We start from the raw sequence: 13790 nt of genomic DNA on the forward strand, positions 1-13790 counted from the left end.
CCAGCTCTGCACCAGCCTGCCTGCTGGGCTACTCAGGAAGCCTAGTGGCCACTCCCCAACTAGTCAGTTCCCAGGCTCCTCAGCATCCTGACTTCCACGCTCCTTGGGTTTCCACAGTCTCTGGCAGGCCACTCCCCAGTTAGTCCATTCCCCTGGTGTTCCTGAGCTTCTAGCTCCCCAGGAAGCTCAGGAAAACTCCTGGCCACCCTGATCACCAGGTGGGCAGCCAGCAAGCTACACACAAAAAACCCCATGTTATTTCTCCTGAAATGGAATTTTTATGGAAATCCCTTTCTATGAAAAATATTACAGTATTGACTTTCAAAAGTGTTTTTTTTTTATGCTGATATTTTCATGGGAAGAGATTTTCATTTTCTGGACAGCTTTACTGTTACCATTTACTAAATATATTTTAGATGTGTAACAGATACATTTCTATTTTAATACACATAGACAAAGGGAGGGTTAAGGGACCAGAACTACTCTCAGACAAACAAAGCCCTCTGAGAGAAGAAAATACCTTTCCTGGTCATGAGTATGGCTATTGAGACACGATAGCCCAACCATCCAATCAGTGGAACAGCCGTCACTTTCAGCCTGTTCACTTTTGATAGCCCAGAATGGAATTTGCCCAGACCTGATTGAGCTGTTTTGGGGTGTAGGGAAATATGTTAAGAAAATCAACTGGGGAAATGCAGGTTGTCCCCCTCCTCTGTTGAGTGTCCCAGCAAACCCCTCAACAAAGGAGGGTGAATGCTGCCAGGTCAGATAAAGCAGGCCAGACTCAAGCATTTCTGTCTGAAGATACGTTTGTTTTAGCATTGCTTACTGTTACTGTAACTACGATAGCCAACCTGATTAACTGTCAAGAAAAGTAAAATCTAGATATGATCAGAAAATTATATTTTCTTTTGTTTAAAATCTTTGTTCTCTATCTTCAGATAAGAACCTGACTTTATAAAGAATTTGGTTGTAAGCTTGGAATTTCCACACAGTTCCATTGCCTGAGGTGAGGTGATCTAACAATAGGGGATCTGCAAGGATGGAGCCTGGGACACCCCACTCTAGGCTGGTGTCCGAGGTCGAGCACAGGAGAGTCCTTTTTCCAATAAAGGGAAAATTGCAAAAGCAGAAGCAGATACTCATCAAGGGGAATGGTTGAGAGAATAAGAAGGAGACTGAGGTGAATGGAAGTGCCCAGAGATAACAATATTATTTCTTCCAACCCTGCTTTTAAATACAGATTTTAATTTTAAGACTTATTTCGACAGAATGTTAATGAAGAGTTCAAGGACACATTTGGGCTGTTTGTAAACAATTCATTCCATTATAATTATCCTTTCTATACAAATACCTTTATCTTTCCAACATCCAAGCTTCTCTACCCACCAGAGAAAGGAGGAGTACTACAAAGAAGGATAGGTGTCTCCAGTGGTGAGAATATGGAACTACAATTATGTAGTCTGGAATTCTAGCCTGAGCGCTGCCTCTGACACACACTGTGACGTTGGGATGGTAAGTTAGACCAAAATTTTCAAGTTTAGATGTCTAATATTAGACACCTAAACTCATATTTATGCACCTAAAAATAACTGATCAAATTTTTAAGGGTGCTGAGGATGCACAGCTCCCAGTACCAGGAAGGGAGGGGACAGGACCTTATGTCCATAGGGAAACAGAGGGGATCTGTGGAGCTTGGGGACTGAATCCCTTGCTTCTTGCACAGGATTTGGCAACCTACAATGGAAGAATTTTGAGAAAACTACACAAGAGGGAATCTCCAACCTTCCTGCATGCTTTTCCCCAGAGGAGGGGGTTACTCTCCTGCCTAATTACTTTTTTATAGTTGCTGTATTATTTAATATTAATTAATTATATTAAATATACACAACAATGTCTGTACATTAGCTCCAGTCCAGCTCTGGCATTTATTAACTTTAAAACATTATCCAGCTTGCCCACCAGGTGACTGTGAAAAATAATATTGTGTGTGTGTGTGTGTGTGTGTGTGTGTGTGTGTGTGTGTGTGTGTGTACACACATACTCTATGATGGGGGGGTAGGGGAAGTTCCTTCATCCTTGACATCTGTCTCAGTCCCTCTCTCCTCGCTTTTGAAAAAGTGCCTTAGATTTCCAGTCACCTCCATCCAAAATTTACTTTTTCACATCACCACTTTGGGTTCCATATGAATCTTATTTTATCCTGATGGTACAGAGCTCTGCAGGGGGTGCTGAAAAATGAAATAATTATTATCCTTATTGTAATTAAGATACAAGCTAGTAGCCTGGAAAAGAGTTCAAATGGCTGACAAACAAGCATGAATAAATTACATACTTTGCCAGAGTGACTGACAAATGACGCTTCAAATGACATTTTTACAAACCTCTTACTATACACATTCCATTTTCTAGACAGTTCAATGGCTTTTAGCATAATGAATTCAGAGTGCAGTATAGATCAAAAAAAGACTTTAGATAACTAAACAAAAACCTTAAATGTAATGCTTTGTGAGGACAGAAGGTATAATCCGTATTAACTAGATCCTCCTGTTACAACATTTACATTGTGTTTGGTCCATTTATTTAAGTCCTCTGAGATATACACACTGGTATGACTTCATGGATGTGAGGGAATGTGGAAGGTGGAGCAGAGAAACATACCACAATGTAGAGCACTATTCAAGGAGACTGCAGCTGCCGGGGGGGAAGGAGGAAGAACCTTAATTTTTTTCTGACTGCACTTTCTGCAGTATAAAATCATGTATGCCGGAGTAGATTTATTAGATCACATAGCTATTTCCTTTCCTCAGGTTGCCTTTTTATCTACAGTTGTGGACTATTGGGCCAAACTCCCTCCAGAGTAACTCTATATAAGTTTTTGCAGTTATCCCAAGGATACTTTCAGTGCCTTTCTAGAACCTTTACCACCTGACACCAACATCCTCACATGGGATGTGACTTTTTGGTCAGCCAAGCAGCAAGCATAGCCAAGAGTCAACAGTTTCTGCCCAGCAACTGGTAGCTGCCTGTGCATCCAAGCTAGGCCCACACACAGGTGAAATGAGACACCTCTGAGCATTGTGGAAATGGAAGCTTCCTGCAAGAATTTTTGTCTTCCAAAAGGAGAGCTCAAATGGCACATTAAGGGGCAGGTGCTGCCCTGGGAAAGCAAAAAGCATTCAATCAAAACATTTTGGCAGCTCTCTGCATCTCATGGTAGCAAGATTTCAACCATATTATTAAGCACTTTTACTTTTTGCAGCTCTAGTTATAAACAGGCTCTGGAAGGGGCTTGCAGACCCAGAAATGAATGCAAAGTGTTGAATCAATCCACTAGCTAACGCTACAGCTGGGGCTATATTTAATCCATTTTCCCCTCTTCATTCATGGCATCTCATTGTGACTAAAAAAACCCAATAGACAACTTGCTCTGACCTCATCAGAGAGTCTTCCACGTAAGTACAGAACTGGGCTCAGATTGCTTGAGCCTTATGCTTCTTCTTCCTCTTCTTAGTGCTTAGCCGAACGATCGGCCGTAGCAATTGTTCACCATTTGGTCAGTTTCTCTGCAGCCACAAGGCTTAACAGGCTGAAAGTCCACTGTCAGAACAAATTTAATGCACCCATGTAGTAGGGGGGTCTGCCTCTGAGCTGCCTCCAGCACTCAATTGGTGGAATTTTATCCCAGATGCTACAAGCCACCCAAGGTACATCCACACTACCTGTCAGATCGGCGCATAGCGATCAATCTATCAGGGATCGATTTATCGCATCTCATCTAGACATGATAAATCAATCCCCGCCACGCTCTCCGTCGACTCCATAACTCCACCAGGGCAAGAGGAGGAAGCGGAGTTGATGAGGGAGCTGCGGCCATTGATCCCACACCGTAAGGACGGGAGGTAAGTCGAAATAAGATACGTTGACTTCAGCTATGCTATTCTCATAGCTGAAGTTGCATATCTTATATCAACCCCCCTCTCCAAGTGTAGACCAGCCCACCCAGAGAACGGCATTCACCAGAACATCTTGCGGCATTCTGGTGACATGTCTGAAAAGCATAGGAGGCCGGCTGCAGACAAAGACCCCAATAGTGTATAGACCAGAGCAACCACAAACATCTGTGTTACAAATGAAGTTGTTCCACTTTATGCCCAATATATGATGCTGGCATTTTGTGTGGAAAGCCTCCAGCTTTGCCCAGTCTGAGCGGCATTGGGGGCAGGCTAAAATCCCATTGACTTCAATCATGGTTGTATGGGATCAAGTTGACCCGGCACATATTTTTCCATGAAAGAGGCTGATTGACAAAGAAGAAAGTAATTGAATTAACAAGAACTGAAGGCTAATAATGTTCAGAACATGGAAATTCTGCATTGTTTTAAAATTAAAACAAGACATAGCGAAGTCAGGTTCACCCTCACACTTCATTTTTATTGTTATTATATGGCTCCTCTGCAGTCCGAAACAATGGAAGCAATGTTCACTTCGGATATGCACACGTAGAAGAATGAAGCATGTCCTGTGTTCTTGATGAATTGTGGTAATTGTTTTCTTGTATTAATTCAACTGTTCCGGGAACTATTTGGAAGAATATAGCTAGCTCCCCACATTTGCCAGAGCTAACGAGAGAAACAGCAATTGGGAACCTGGAAGCAGCTCCGCTGGAATTGCCTGCCTTTGTAGTAGAATGTTGTTACCGTTTCATGAAAGGCTCATAAATATCCAGCAACAGAGAAAATGCCACCTCTGAGAAGAAAACAGAAATCTATTTCTTCCTTATCCGTTCTGTAAACAGCAAATCCCATGAGAGTGAACAAACATAGAACAAACTGTGCTGTTGGAGCAGCTGGATTAGATGGCATTTGGAAAATATCAGGGGTCTGATTCTCTTCACTAATACTAGTGCAGAGCAGGAATAGCTGTTGTGATAAATGAAGGGTGGGGGTAGCTCCCTTTTATGGACACCCACCCAGTCAGTTGCCTATAAAATCCCTCTTGGTAGACGTTTTCTGCTTGCTTTACCTGTAAAGGGTTAAAAAGGCCACAAGTAAAAGGAAAGGAGTGGGCACCTGACCAAAAAAGAGCCAATGGGAAGGCTAGAACTTTTTAAAATTGGGAAAAACTTCCCTTGGTCTGTTTTGTTGTTGTTCTCCAGAAAGAAGACAGAGCAGAGACGGGGCTGGGACTATTCTGTAAAATGCTTTTTGTCAGGTATGGAAATCATCAGATCATACCTAACTCCTACTCATAAATCAGAAAGTGTTTAGAAAGATGTGATTAGGTTTATCTCTTATTGGCTTGTGGACTCCTGTGCTACCCCAAATGCTTTTTGTTTTGCTTGTAACCTTTAAGATGGACCTCTAGGAGGTTATTCTTGATGTTTAATTTTTGTAAGTGAGTTTTTTTAAATCTAGCAAAAGCCTAAGTTCCAGATGTATTTTCTTTTTGTTTTTAATAAAATTTACCCTTTTTAAGAACAGGATTGAATTTTTGGTGTCCTAAGAGGTTTGTGCATGTTGTTTAATTAGCTGGGGGCAACAGCTAATTTCCTGTTTTCTTTCTCAGCTCTTCCCCGGATGAGGGGTGAAAGGGCTTGAGGATACCCCAAAGGAAATAATATTTTTTTGCTTTTGGGTGGTGGCAGCATCTACCCATCCAAGGTCAGAGAGAAGCTGCAACCTTGGGAATTTAATACAAACCTTGAGTGGCCAGTATTAATTTTTAGAATCCTTGCGAGGCCCCCACCTTCTGCACTCGAAGTGCCAGAGTGGGAAATCAGCCCTGACAGCTCTATTGAAGTCAACAGCGATACATGGGTGCCAAATTGACCTGAGATTAACTGCTGGATGCTAACTAATGTGTCCAATTTAAGGGCCAACTCCTGCTCCTTTTTTTCATGTGCAGAGCATCACTGAAGTTAGCAGCTGAGTCAAGCAAACAGGGTTTGTACCCAAGGCCATGTTTTCATTGCCCAAAACAGGTGGTGGTGTGTGTTTGTTTTTTTACAGCAGGATAACTAACGTGTGTTAGCAAAACCATAGTGGAGACAACTTGCAATTAGCTTTTACAGCAAGGTTAACACTATACCCCTTGCCTATGGTTGACCTCACCTACCTACATAGAGGTAAAAACTACAGAACCACTAGGATTTTACAGTGACATAACTAATGCATGTTCATTATCCCACTGTAAAAAACTCCACTTTTTTTGTCGTGAAGACATGGCCCATGTGTCAAGTCAGCATTGGACTGAGCTGCTCCACTCTTCTGAAGGTTTCACAGCAACCTCACATTCAGAGCAGCAGTGTATCCCTTAAAACAACCAATAACCGACCACAACCCCTGCCTTACCCCACTGCCAAGTAAGTGCAGGTGTGGGGTTAAGCATCTTCTCCTTAGCAACAAATTACTTTCATGAAAAATGAGGCAAACCTGCGAAAATGACCTACAGTTAAACTTCACCTTGTGGACTGAAATATCTGCTTCTAGTAAATACAAGATACTCATGTTGAATATTTAGTGATTTAACACTGATGTGCAGCAGTTGGCATGACACTTTGTTGTAATATATAACTCCCTAGGTGTAATCCCTGTTGTAGGGGTATCCATGGTTCATTTGACAAAAACAAAAACAAAAAAAAAGCACATGACCAATATGAGATATGTTATTGTCCTTTGAAAGATGTTAAAATCATTCGGCCACATAAAGACTACAGCATTATCATCCTTCAAATCCCTTCGAGGTGTCCCTAGCCTCTGTTTGCCAGAAGCTGGGAATGGGCGACAGGGAATGGATCACTTGATAATTACCTGTTTTGTTCATTCCCTCTGAAGCACCTGGCACTGACCACTGTCAAAAGACAGGATACTGGGCTAGATGGACCTTTGGTCTGACTAAATATGGCTGTTCTTATGTTCTTAAAACTCTTATTTTCTGTGATGCCTACAAAACACCTGACAATGATTAGAGTGCTGGTATGCTAAGACCACTGCCTCTCTTGCTAACCAATATTGTCTCATTGTTACCTTCTACTGACTCATTGGTCTGTCTTGGTCCATCTGTTGTGTACTGTCCTATGCTTAGACTGTAATTTCTCTGGGGCAGGGAGCATCTTTTTGTTCTGTTTGTACAGTACCACAATAGATTTCTGGTCCATGACTAGGGCATCAAGGTGCTATGGTAATGCAAATAATAAATAATAGTAAGACTATTACTATTTCACAACAGTTCCTCCAGCCAGTTGAGGTGCAAGACTGATGTCCTCCAAAAGGACTAATCCTCCTCAACTGGAAAGATGGTGGCCATGGCACTGGAAAGTGTGGGTCAAGAAACAAACCATCAGGTCCCCATCTGCTTGGAAGAGCCAAAAAAAAGTATAAAGTAAACCCAGAGAACAAAACTTAATAACTATTAATATTTAAAGAATCCAGAATAATTCTCTTAAAATATTTTATTTACTACAAAACTACACCAGAACAGGAAAGTCACCATATTTAAAAATCAGTCATTCTTATCAGAGGGTGAAAAGAAAAATCCTGTAATGTATAGTTGTGCAATATTAAGTAGACTAATTGTAGCTGTGTACTTTCCCTTTGGCTCCCTACTTGTTGTTATAGCCAAATGAGAGCACAAGAGGAGCACTGTTATTTTTTATGGAAGAACAAATGCCAGACTGTCATGTGGCCTTGTGTGTGTGTGTGTGTGTGTCTTTCTTGGTTTAAGACATCAGTTGTATGGAACATATTATAATGGTATTCAAGGCCCACCCAGCTGTCCTCATATCAATGGCCCCCTGAATTCAACAGGAGCAGGACTGAAACCTAATGACCTGTTTCTGATCACGTATACATAGGTGCAATTCCACTGAACTAATGGTGTAAGTAGGATCAGAATTAGTTCCAAAGACTCCAATCATGTGCGCTTGGATAGCCATTCAGGAAGAAGGGTCTGCCCATGTGGATCCAATTGCAAGACCAGGACCAAAGTATGTAAAAAATGCTGAATAACAGAGGATCTCTGTGGCATTCAGCAGAACTTGCTGGACTGGAAAAATTAAGGTTACTTACTTGTAACTGGAGTTCTTTGAGATGGACTCTGCATACTCACACTCATGGCTTGTGCCAACTGGGTGCTGCAGGACAGTGGAATCTTCTAGTAGTAGTGTCCCTTAGGAGCACCTTACCCCTCTCCTTCCCTCCTGCCCAGTGCTTGAGCATGCTCAAGGGACATGGCCATAGAAGGGGAGTTGGCACCAGTGGTCAGGTCCTTCCAACCACTAAAGTGGATTATCAAACTACAGAATCAGGATTCCATAAGGAGCAGGTTAGGAGGGCAGGGAGCATGAGTATGCAGAGTCCCCATTAAAGAACTCCAGTTATAGGTAAGTAATCTTCATTTCTTCTTTGTGTGTCTTCTGCATACTTCCACTCATGGGATAGTTTGCCAGTGCTGCCTATTATTAAAGTTGGCTGACACATCGTATTATAAAGATCTTATTTTCAGGTGCTTATAAATTTACAAAACTTCAACTGTGTGGGCTGACATTTTGCATGCTGAATGCCTGCCTCTGGCTAAGGTATTTTTTAGTAAATTTCAGCCAAAACAGTTCAACCATTTCTGAGAACAAGGCTGGGGAAAAATAATTGATTAGCCTATACTGAAAAATGTTGGTAACCCTTTTATCTGTCCTATGCTAGATTTAGTAAAGTTAGTGCAGGAAGGCTCTGTGTCATTTAAGATCCTTGCACGTCAGGGAAATTTATTCTAGGTAATGAAGAAGACCACCCTAACAGTATTTGCTATGTGAGTCAGTTTTAAGTAGCAACAGAACTCTGAAGAAGTTCCACCTGCAGAAGCCATTGAATTAGAGCACTCCTTGCCTGCCCTGGCCACGCACTCTTCCTAGATAGAAGCACCAACCTTCTGAGTTGTACAGGCAAGCTATAGCCAGGGCCAGTGCTTCCATTTAGGCGACCAAGGCAGTCGCCTAGGGTGCCAGGATTTGGGAGGGCGGCAGATTGCTCTGGTGGACCTCCTGCAGTCCACCGGAGCCGCGGGACCGTCGAGCCGGCCCTGCGCCTAGAGTGCCAAAAACCCTGGCGCGGCTCCTGGCTATGGCTCCTCCAGTAAAGAGGAGATTGTAGCTGCTTTGTGCCAATGGAATTTCATCCCCTCCTGGAGTTTCCACAACTAAAGCCTTGGTTAATGTCATCTTTGGTAGATCCTGGAGCGAACCTAGCCCACTGTACACGTCATTATGTATATAACAGGGCTGTCTGTCACTTTTAGGGCCAGGGGTCAACCAGCACTGTTCTAGAGAGAAGCCCAACAGCCAGGTGCTCGGAATCAGCCAACCCAGCTGGAAAGTATCTAGTGATTAGGTCTGATTCCCAGCTGGAGGATATAAGTGAGGTCCCTAGCTCCAGAGAGAGCTGAGAGTACATTCTTCTGTGGCTGCAGCAGAAGGCTGCAAGAGGATAAGCTGGCAGAGGACAAGCCCCTTAAGCTACCAGGGCACCCCACAATTTCTGTCAAGAACAGGACTGTTGCTTCTTGTTATTGTTCCACATTTCCTTGCATTTGTGTGTTAAAAAACCAACTAAACCCCAAAGAAAAGGATACAAATGGAATTGGGTGTGGCCAATTGTTTTTCCTAGGCTAGTGATCAGGTCCAGCAGCCTACAATATACTATTGCGCATATAATGTGAGATAACATGGGGACCAATTCTGATACTCTAAATCACGATGAATAGCACTTTGTTCCACAAGCAGTCCTGTTGACTTCGGTGAGACTACTTGAGAGAGTGAAGGTGTCAGAATCTAACATACAGTAAGTGTATGGCTTAGCTCTGCAAGAAGCAGCTAAAGTTTATATGCAAGAGCACAGAATTAATGGAATCTAGAAACCTTAAAAGAATCTTGACTTCTGTGTAATTAAAACATCAACCTTCTTATACTAAATGAACATAAGTGTTGTGCATATAACCAAGGGGGTATCATCCACTTTTTAAATTCAATTATCTTGTAGTATTTAAAAAGCTTACTGTAAAAAGGTGCATCTGTCACATTGCTGAGTTTTATTAATCTGTGTAGGCAGTGTAGAAATCCCATTTTTTTCCCTTGTGGCTCTGTAGGAAAAGGTCTGAGAAGAAAGTTCAGTTGTATGTAATTGGCCAGCTAAAGACAGTTGAGCTGACAAGAGTAAAGGAGTTTTATAAGACTTAATGATCCTTTGTCCTGGTAAGTTTGTTTGGCTTGGCACCACAGTCCATATAAAAGGGTAAAGTTTTCTCAGCATCACACAATTCAGATTAACATAGGACACAGTCTTAGATGTTCCCCATTTTTAAACAGACAGATGATGAATAGTATGAACATCAGTTTATTATTTATTATTCAAAACATCCAACATCAGAATTTTCAAAGATTAGGGGCAAACATAGTTAAAGATTGTAAAAATAAATAAAATAAAACCCCAAAAGCTTTCTCCCAGAACTAATTTTCTACTTCAATACTTTTCAAATTTTCTATTTCTAGAAATGGGGCACACCCCTACTGTCACAATAAAACGAAACAAGTAAATTACCAAACTAAAATATCAAGTTAGCTCTGTGAAGACAAAGGCTTTAAAATAAAAGTCTTTCCCCCATCCCTAATAACTTAGCAGAATGGGTACAACGGATAACAGAATGCAATAAAATGGCTGTAAATCAGATTGTCTCAGTAATGAGGACCAAATTCTGCTATACCCAAGTTACTTCCAGTAACCTCATGGGAGTTGCATAGATATAAACAAGGGACCAATATGACTCCTAATGTCATTTCATTAAGAATGAGGAACTCACCTTTAAAAAAAAAAAAAGGGAGCATTTCAAGTCTTTAGTTATAGGCAGAAATTTTAGCTTTAAACCTGGATCACTTTCTATTTTAACTGTGTCACCAATCTACAGATAAGAGACACCAATAGAACCAAGCACTGCAGCACATGCTTACCATTAAGCATGTGAGTAGCCCCATTGACATAAATCCTTAAGTCTTTGCTGTACTGAGGCCTGAATGAGTACAATTGTACCACACTGTACCTTATCCTTATTTTTCCAATGTAAGTGACATTATTTCTGCAACTGTAATTTAAAAAGGAATATTTTGCGGCTTGCACAGTTGCCAATCTCCTTTCTGTCAGCAAGCTGTTATTTCCAGAGCACCAAGGCCAGCGTTCCACAGGCTGGCAAGCATCAAGGTAGAAACAACTGGAGTTTGCCATCCAAGGTGGCTGTGGTGAGCTGTAGTTCAAAAAGAAAAGAACACATGGTTTCAATGGAGTTCTTTTCAGTGAGTGAAATTTGCTTAGATGAGCACTGACATGAATTAAATAAATTTAGGATGTATTTAAGCTACTCCAATAGCTAGAGGTCCAGATTTCATTTTTAAAACAGTTTAAGATACAGGTTTAATTAATCCAAAAATTCTAGTTTTATTTGAATTTTTTCCCAATTGGCTATTTTCAAGTTTGGTGCAAAATCAGTTACCACATGAACAGTTGGAAAACCAAATTATATATATAAACCATGCAGAAAATCAAACAGGTGGGGGTGTGGGTGAATGAAAAAGTTGTAACAAATGACAAAAGGAAAGCATTCATTATTAGTAAAGGTACATATGAACAAATATGTTTTGCACATAAACTAATTTTCACTGATGTTAAATACAGTATAAGGATTTCCTCTGAGTGAAAGAACACTGAAAAAGGAACAAACTTCTGTTAAAAAAAAGAGATACTTTAAAGATGTGCATTTCAGAACTCTATATTATATTTATTCCTCACCATCATCCTCTCCTTGGTAATAAAACCAGAGTACACAGCACATTCTACAATTGCATAAACAAAACCTTGAAGTGCAGCTGTGGTCAGAAAAGTGATGTACAAATGGCACCTGGTATTCAAGAAATCTACACCATGTGTGTATCCAGAGTCGGATCTGCTCATTTGAATGACAAACATCTAATAGCCTGTAATCTGCACTGCAGCTTGTGCTCTAAGCAATCCATCAAGATTGCTCTCACCAAGGTCACTATTGTCTCACGGTTGGACAAGTGACATGGCTCAAGGCTCTGACTTTGGTTGTCTTCTCTTCTCCCTGTCCTTCAGCATCCTTTTCCACTATCATGATTTCAACCACCACCTCTATGCTAAGACTCCCTTATCTATTCTACATCCCTCCCTTTTTCTGTTCGTTTCCTCATCTGTGACCTACTCTCTATTGCATCGCCATGAAATGTCAAACCAAACATGGTGAACATAAAATGTCTTCTGGAAATCCTCACTTTTCTCTTCCTCTTCAATCACCATCAATAATTTCACTATTTTTGTCATCCAAGTTCACATCTTTGTTGCCATTTGACCTCAATATATCCTTTTCTTTCTATACCGTCTATTGCTAACTCTTGCTATGTCTTCCTTTATAACATGGCCAAAATATGCTCTTGTCTCCATGCCTACTGCCCTAATCTGTCATCTTCACTGCTGCAACCTCAAAACACACCACACCATTTAAATCTATGCAGTATGCTGCTTCTAAAATCATATTCTTTACCTGCCACTCCAGCAGTGTCATCCCCTTCTGAAAGTCCCCATTGGTTCCCTCTCTACTTCTGTATCTGAATATTGGAACAATGACAAGTATATAAAATATCTACTTGTTCTAGCCCTCCTCCTCCCACATATCCGTTTACCCTCTCATGTTGTCATATGTTGAATATAAATTGTAAAATCCTCAGGGCGGAGACTTCATTTTTTTTTGATATACATAATGCATTCCACTGCCTATGGCATTGACCAATATGTCTCACTGTTCTCCATCTGTCTGTAGCCATCTGTTATTTCTTGTCTTATACTTTGATTATAAGCTCTTTGGGGAAGGGAATATTTTTTTGTTCTGCGTTTGTCTAGTGCCTAGCACCATGGTGTTCTGCTCCTTATGTGCCGTAACTGTGGCTCCTAGGTACTATGGTAATGAATGTGATAATAGTATGGTGCTATATGATGTAGGACAATAATACAATATGCTTTTATTATAATTTATTCTTGTCAGCATTGCAGAACCAACTCAGCTCCCGGAGTGTGAGACAGAATTAAGATAACCATTCAGTAGAATAGAATCTAACTGAAGAATTCTTACTGCTGGCGATGATGTATGAACCGGAAAGAATCCAGTTTCACTTTCAAGACCAGCAGCTAGACAATTTCAAACTAACTGAACTTGATACTGAATTATTCAAAGACAATAAACAAGAAACATCATAATACAGTTTTACAATAATTTTGCAGGGTATACCTAAACTGGAAGGATTGATCAATTTCAAAGAATTGATACTCTTTCTATAAACCTCCTCTACTTTCATTGACAAAAAACACACAGCTTTTGAGATTAAAAAGATTTTGAAATTCCAACAATTTCTTTCAATCAACACTGATGTTTACTTATGCAGCAAAATGGCTTATTTGCAAAAACAGGGCTGAAAAATACATCCTATAGGTTGAGCCTGCCATCCAACTGAGCTGTTTTCCAGTTTTACATTCCATTGCTGAAGGATATGACAAGCCAGTGATGGAGAATTTCATCCCAGCATGTGAACGATCTTAAAAGAATTAGAGACTAGTTCTCAAAATTCCCCAGTGAGGCTAAATTTTGTGCAGCTTAGATGAAAAAAAGTATTGCTTGGTTTAAGCTTCTGCAGGCATTTCCACATGTCAACAAGAAAATTATTTTTCCACGTGTGCACTCCC

At 40.8% G+C, this 13790-nt stretch overlaps 1 protein-coding gene across 5 annotated transcripts in view; it reads right to left on the bottom strand.

Moving 5' to 3' along the window:
• Positions 1-10414: 10414 nt before the first annotated feature.
• The window catches only part of WDR27 (WD repeat domain 27), a 220288-nt gene continuing 216912 nt past the window's right edge, over positions 10415-13790 (bottom strand). For all 5 annotated transcript variants that reach the window (XM_030556801.1, XM_030556800.1, XM_030556799.1 and 2 more), the window contains one exon: positions 10415-11286. In XM_030556801.1, coding sequence (XP_030412661.1) covers positions 11239-11286 — 48 coding nt within the window. In that variant the 3' untranslated portion in view covers positions 10415-11238. The remainder of the gene's footprint in view (positions 11287-13790) is intronic.

The sequence above is a fragment of the Gopherus evgoodei genome, chromosome 3 (genome assembly GCF_007399415.2).
Source record: "Gopherus evgoodei ecotype Sinaloan lineage chromosome 3, rGopEvg1_v1.p, whole genome shotgun sequence".
NCBI lineage: Eukaryota > Metazoa > Chordata > Testudines > Testudinidae > Gopherus > Gopherus evgoodei.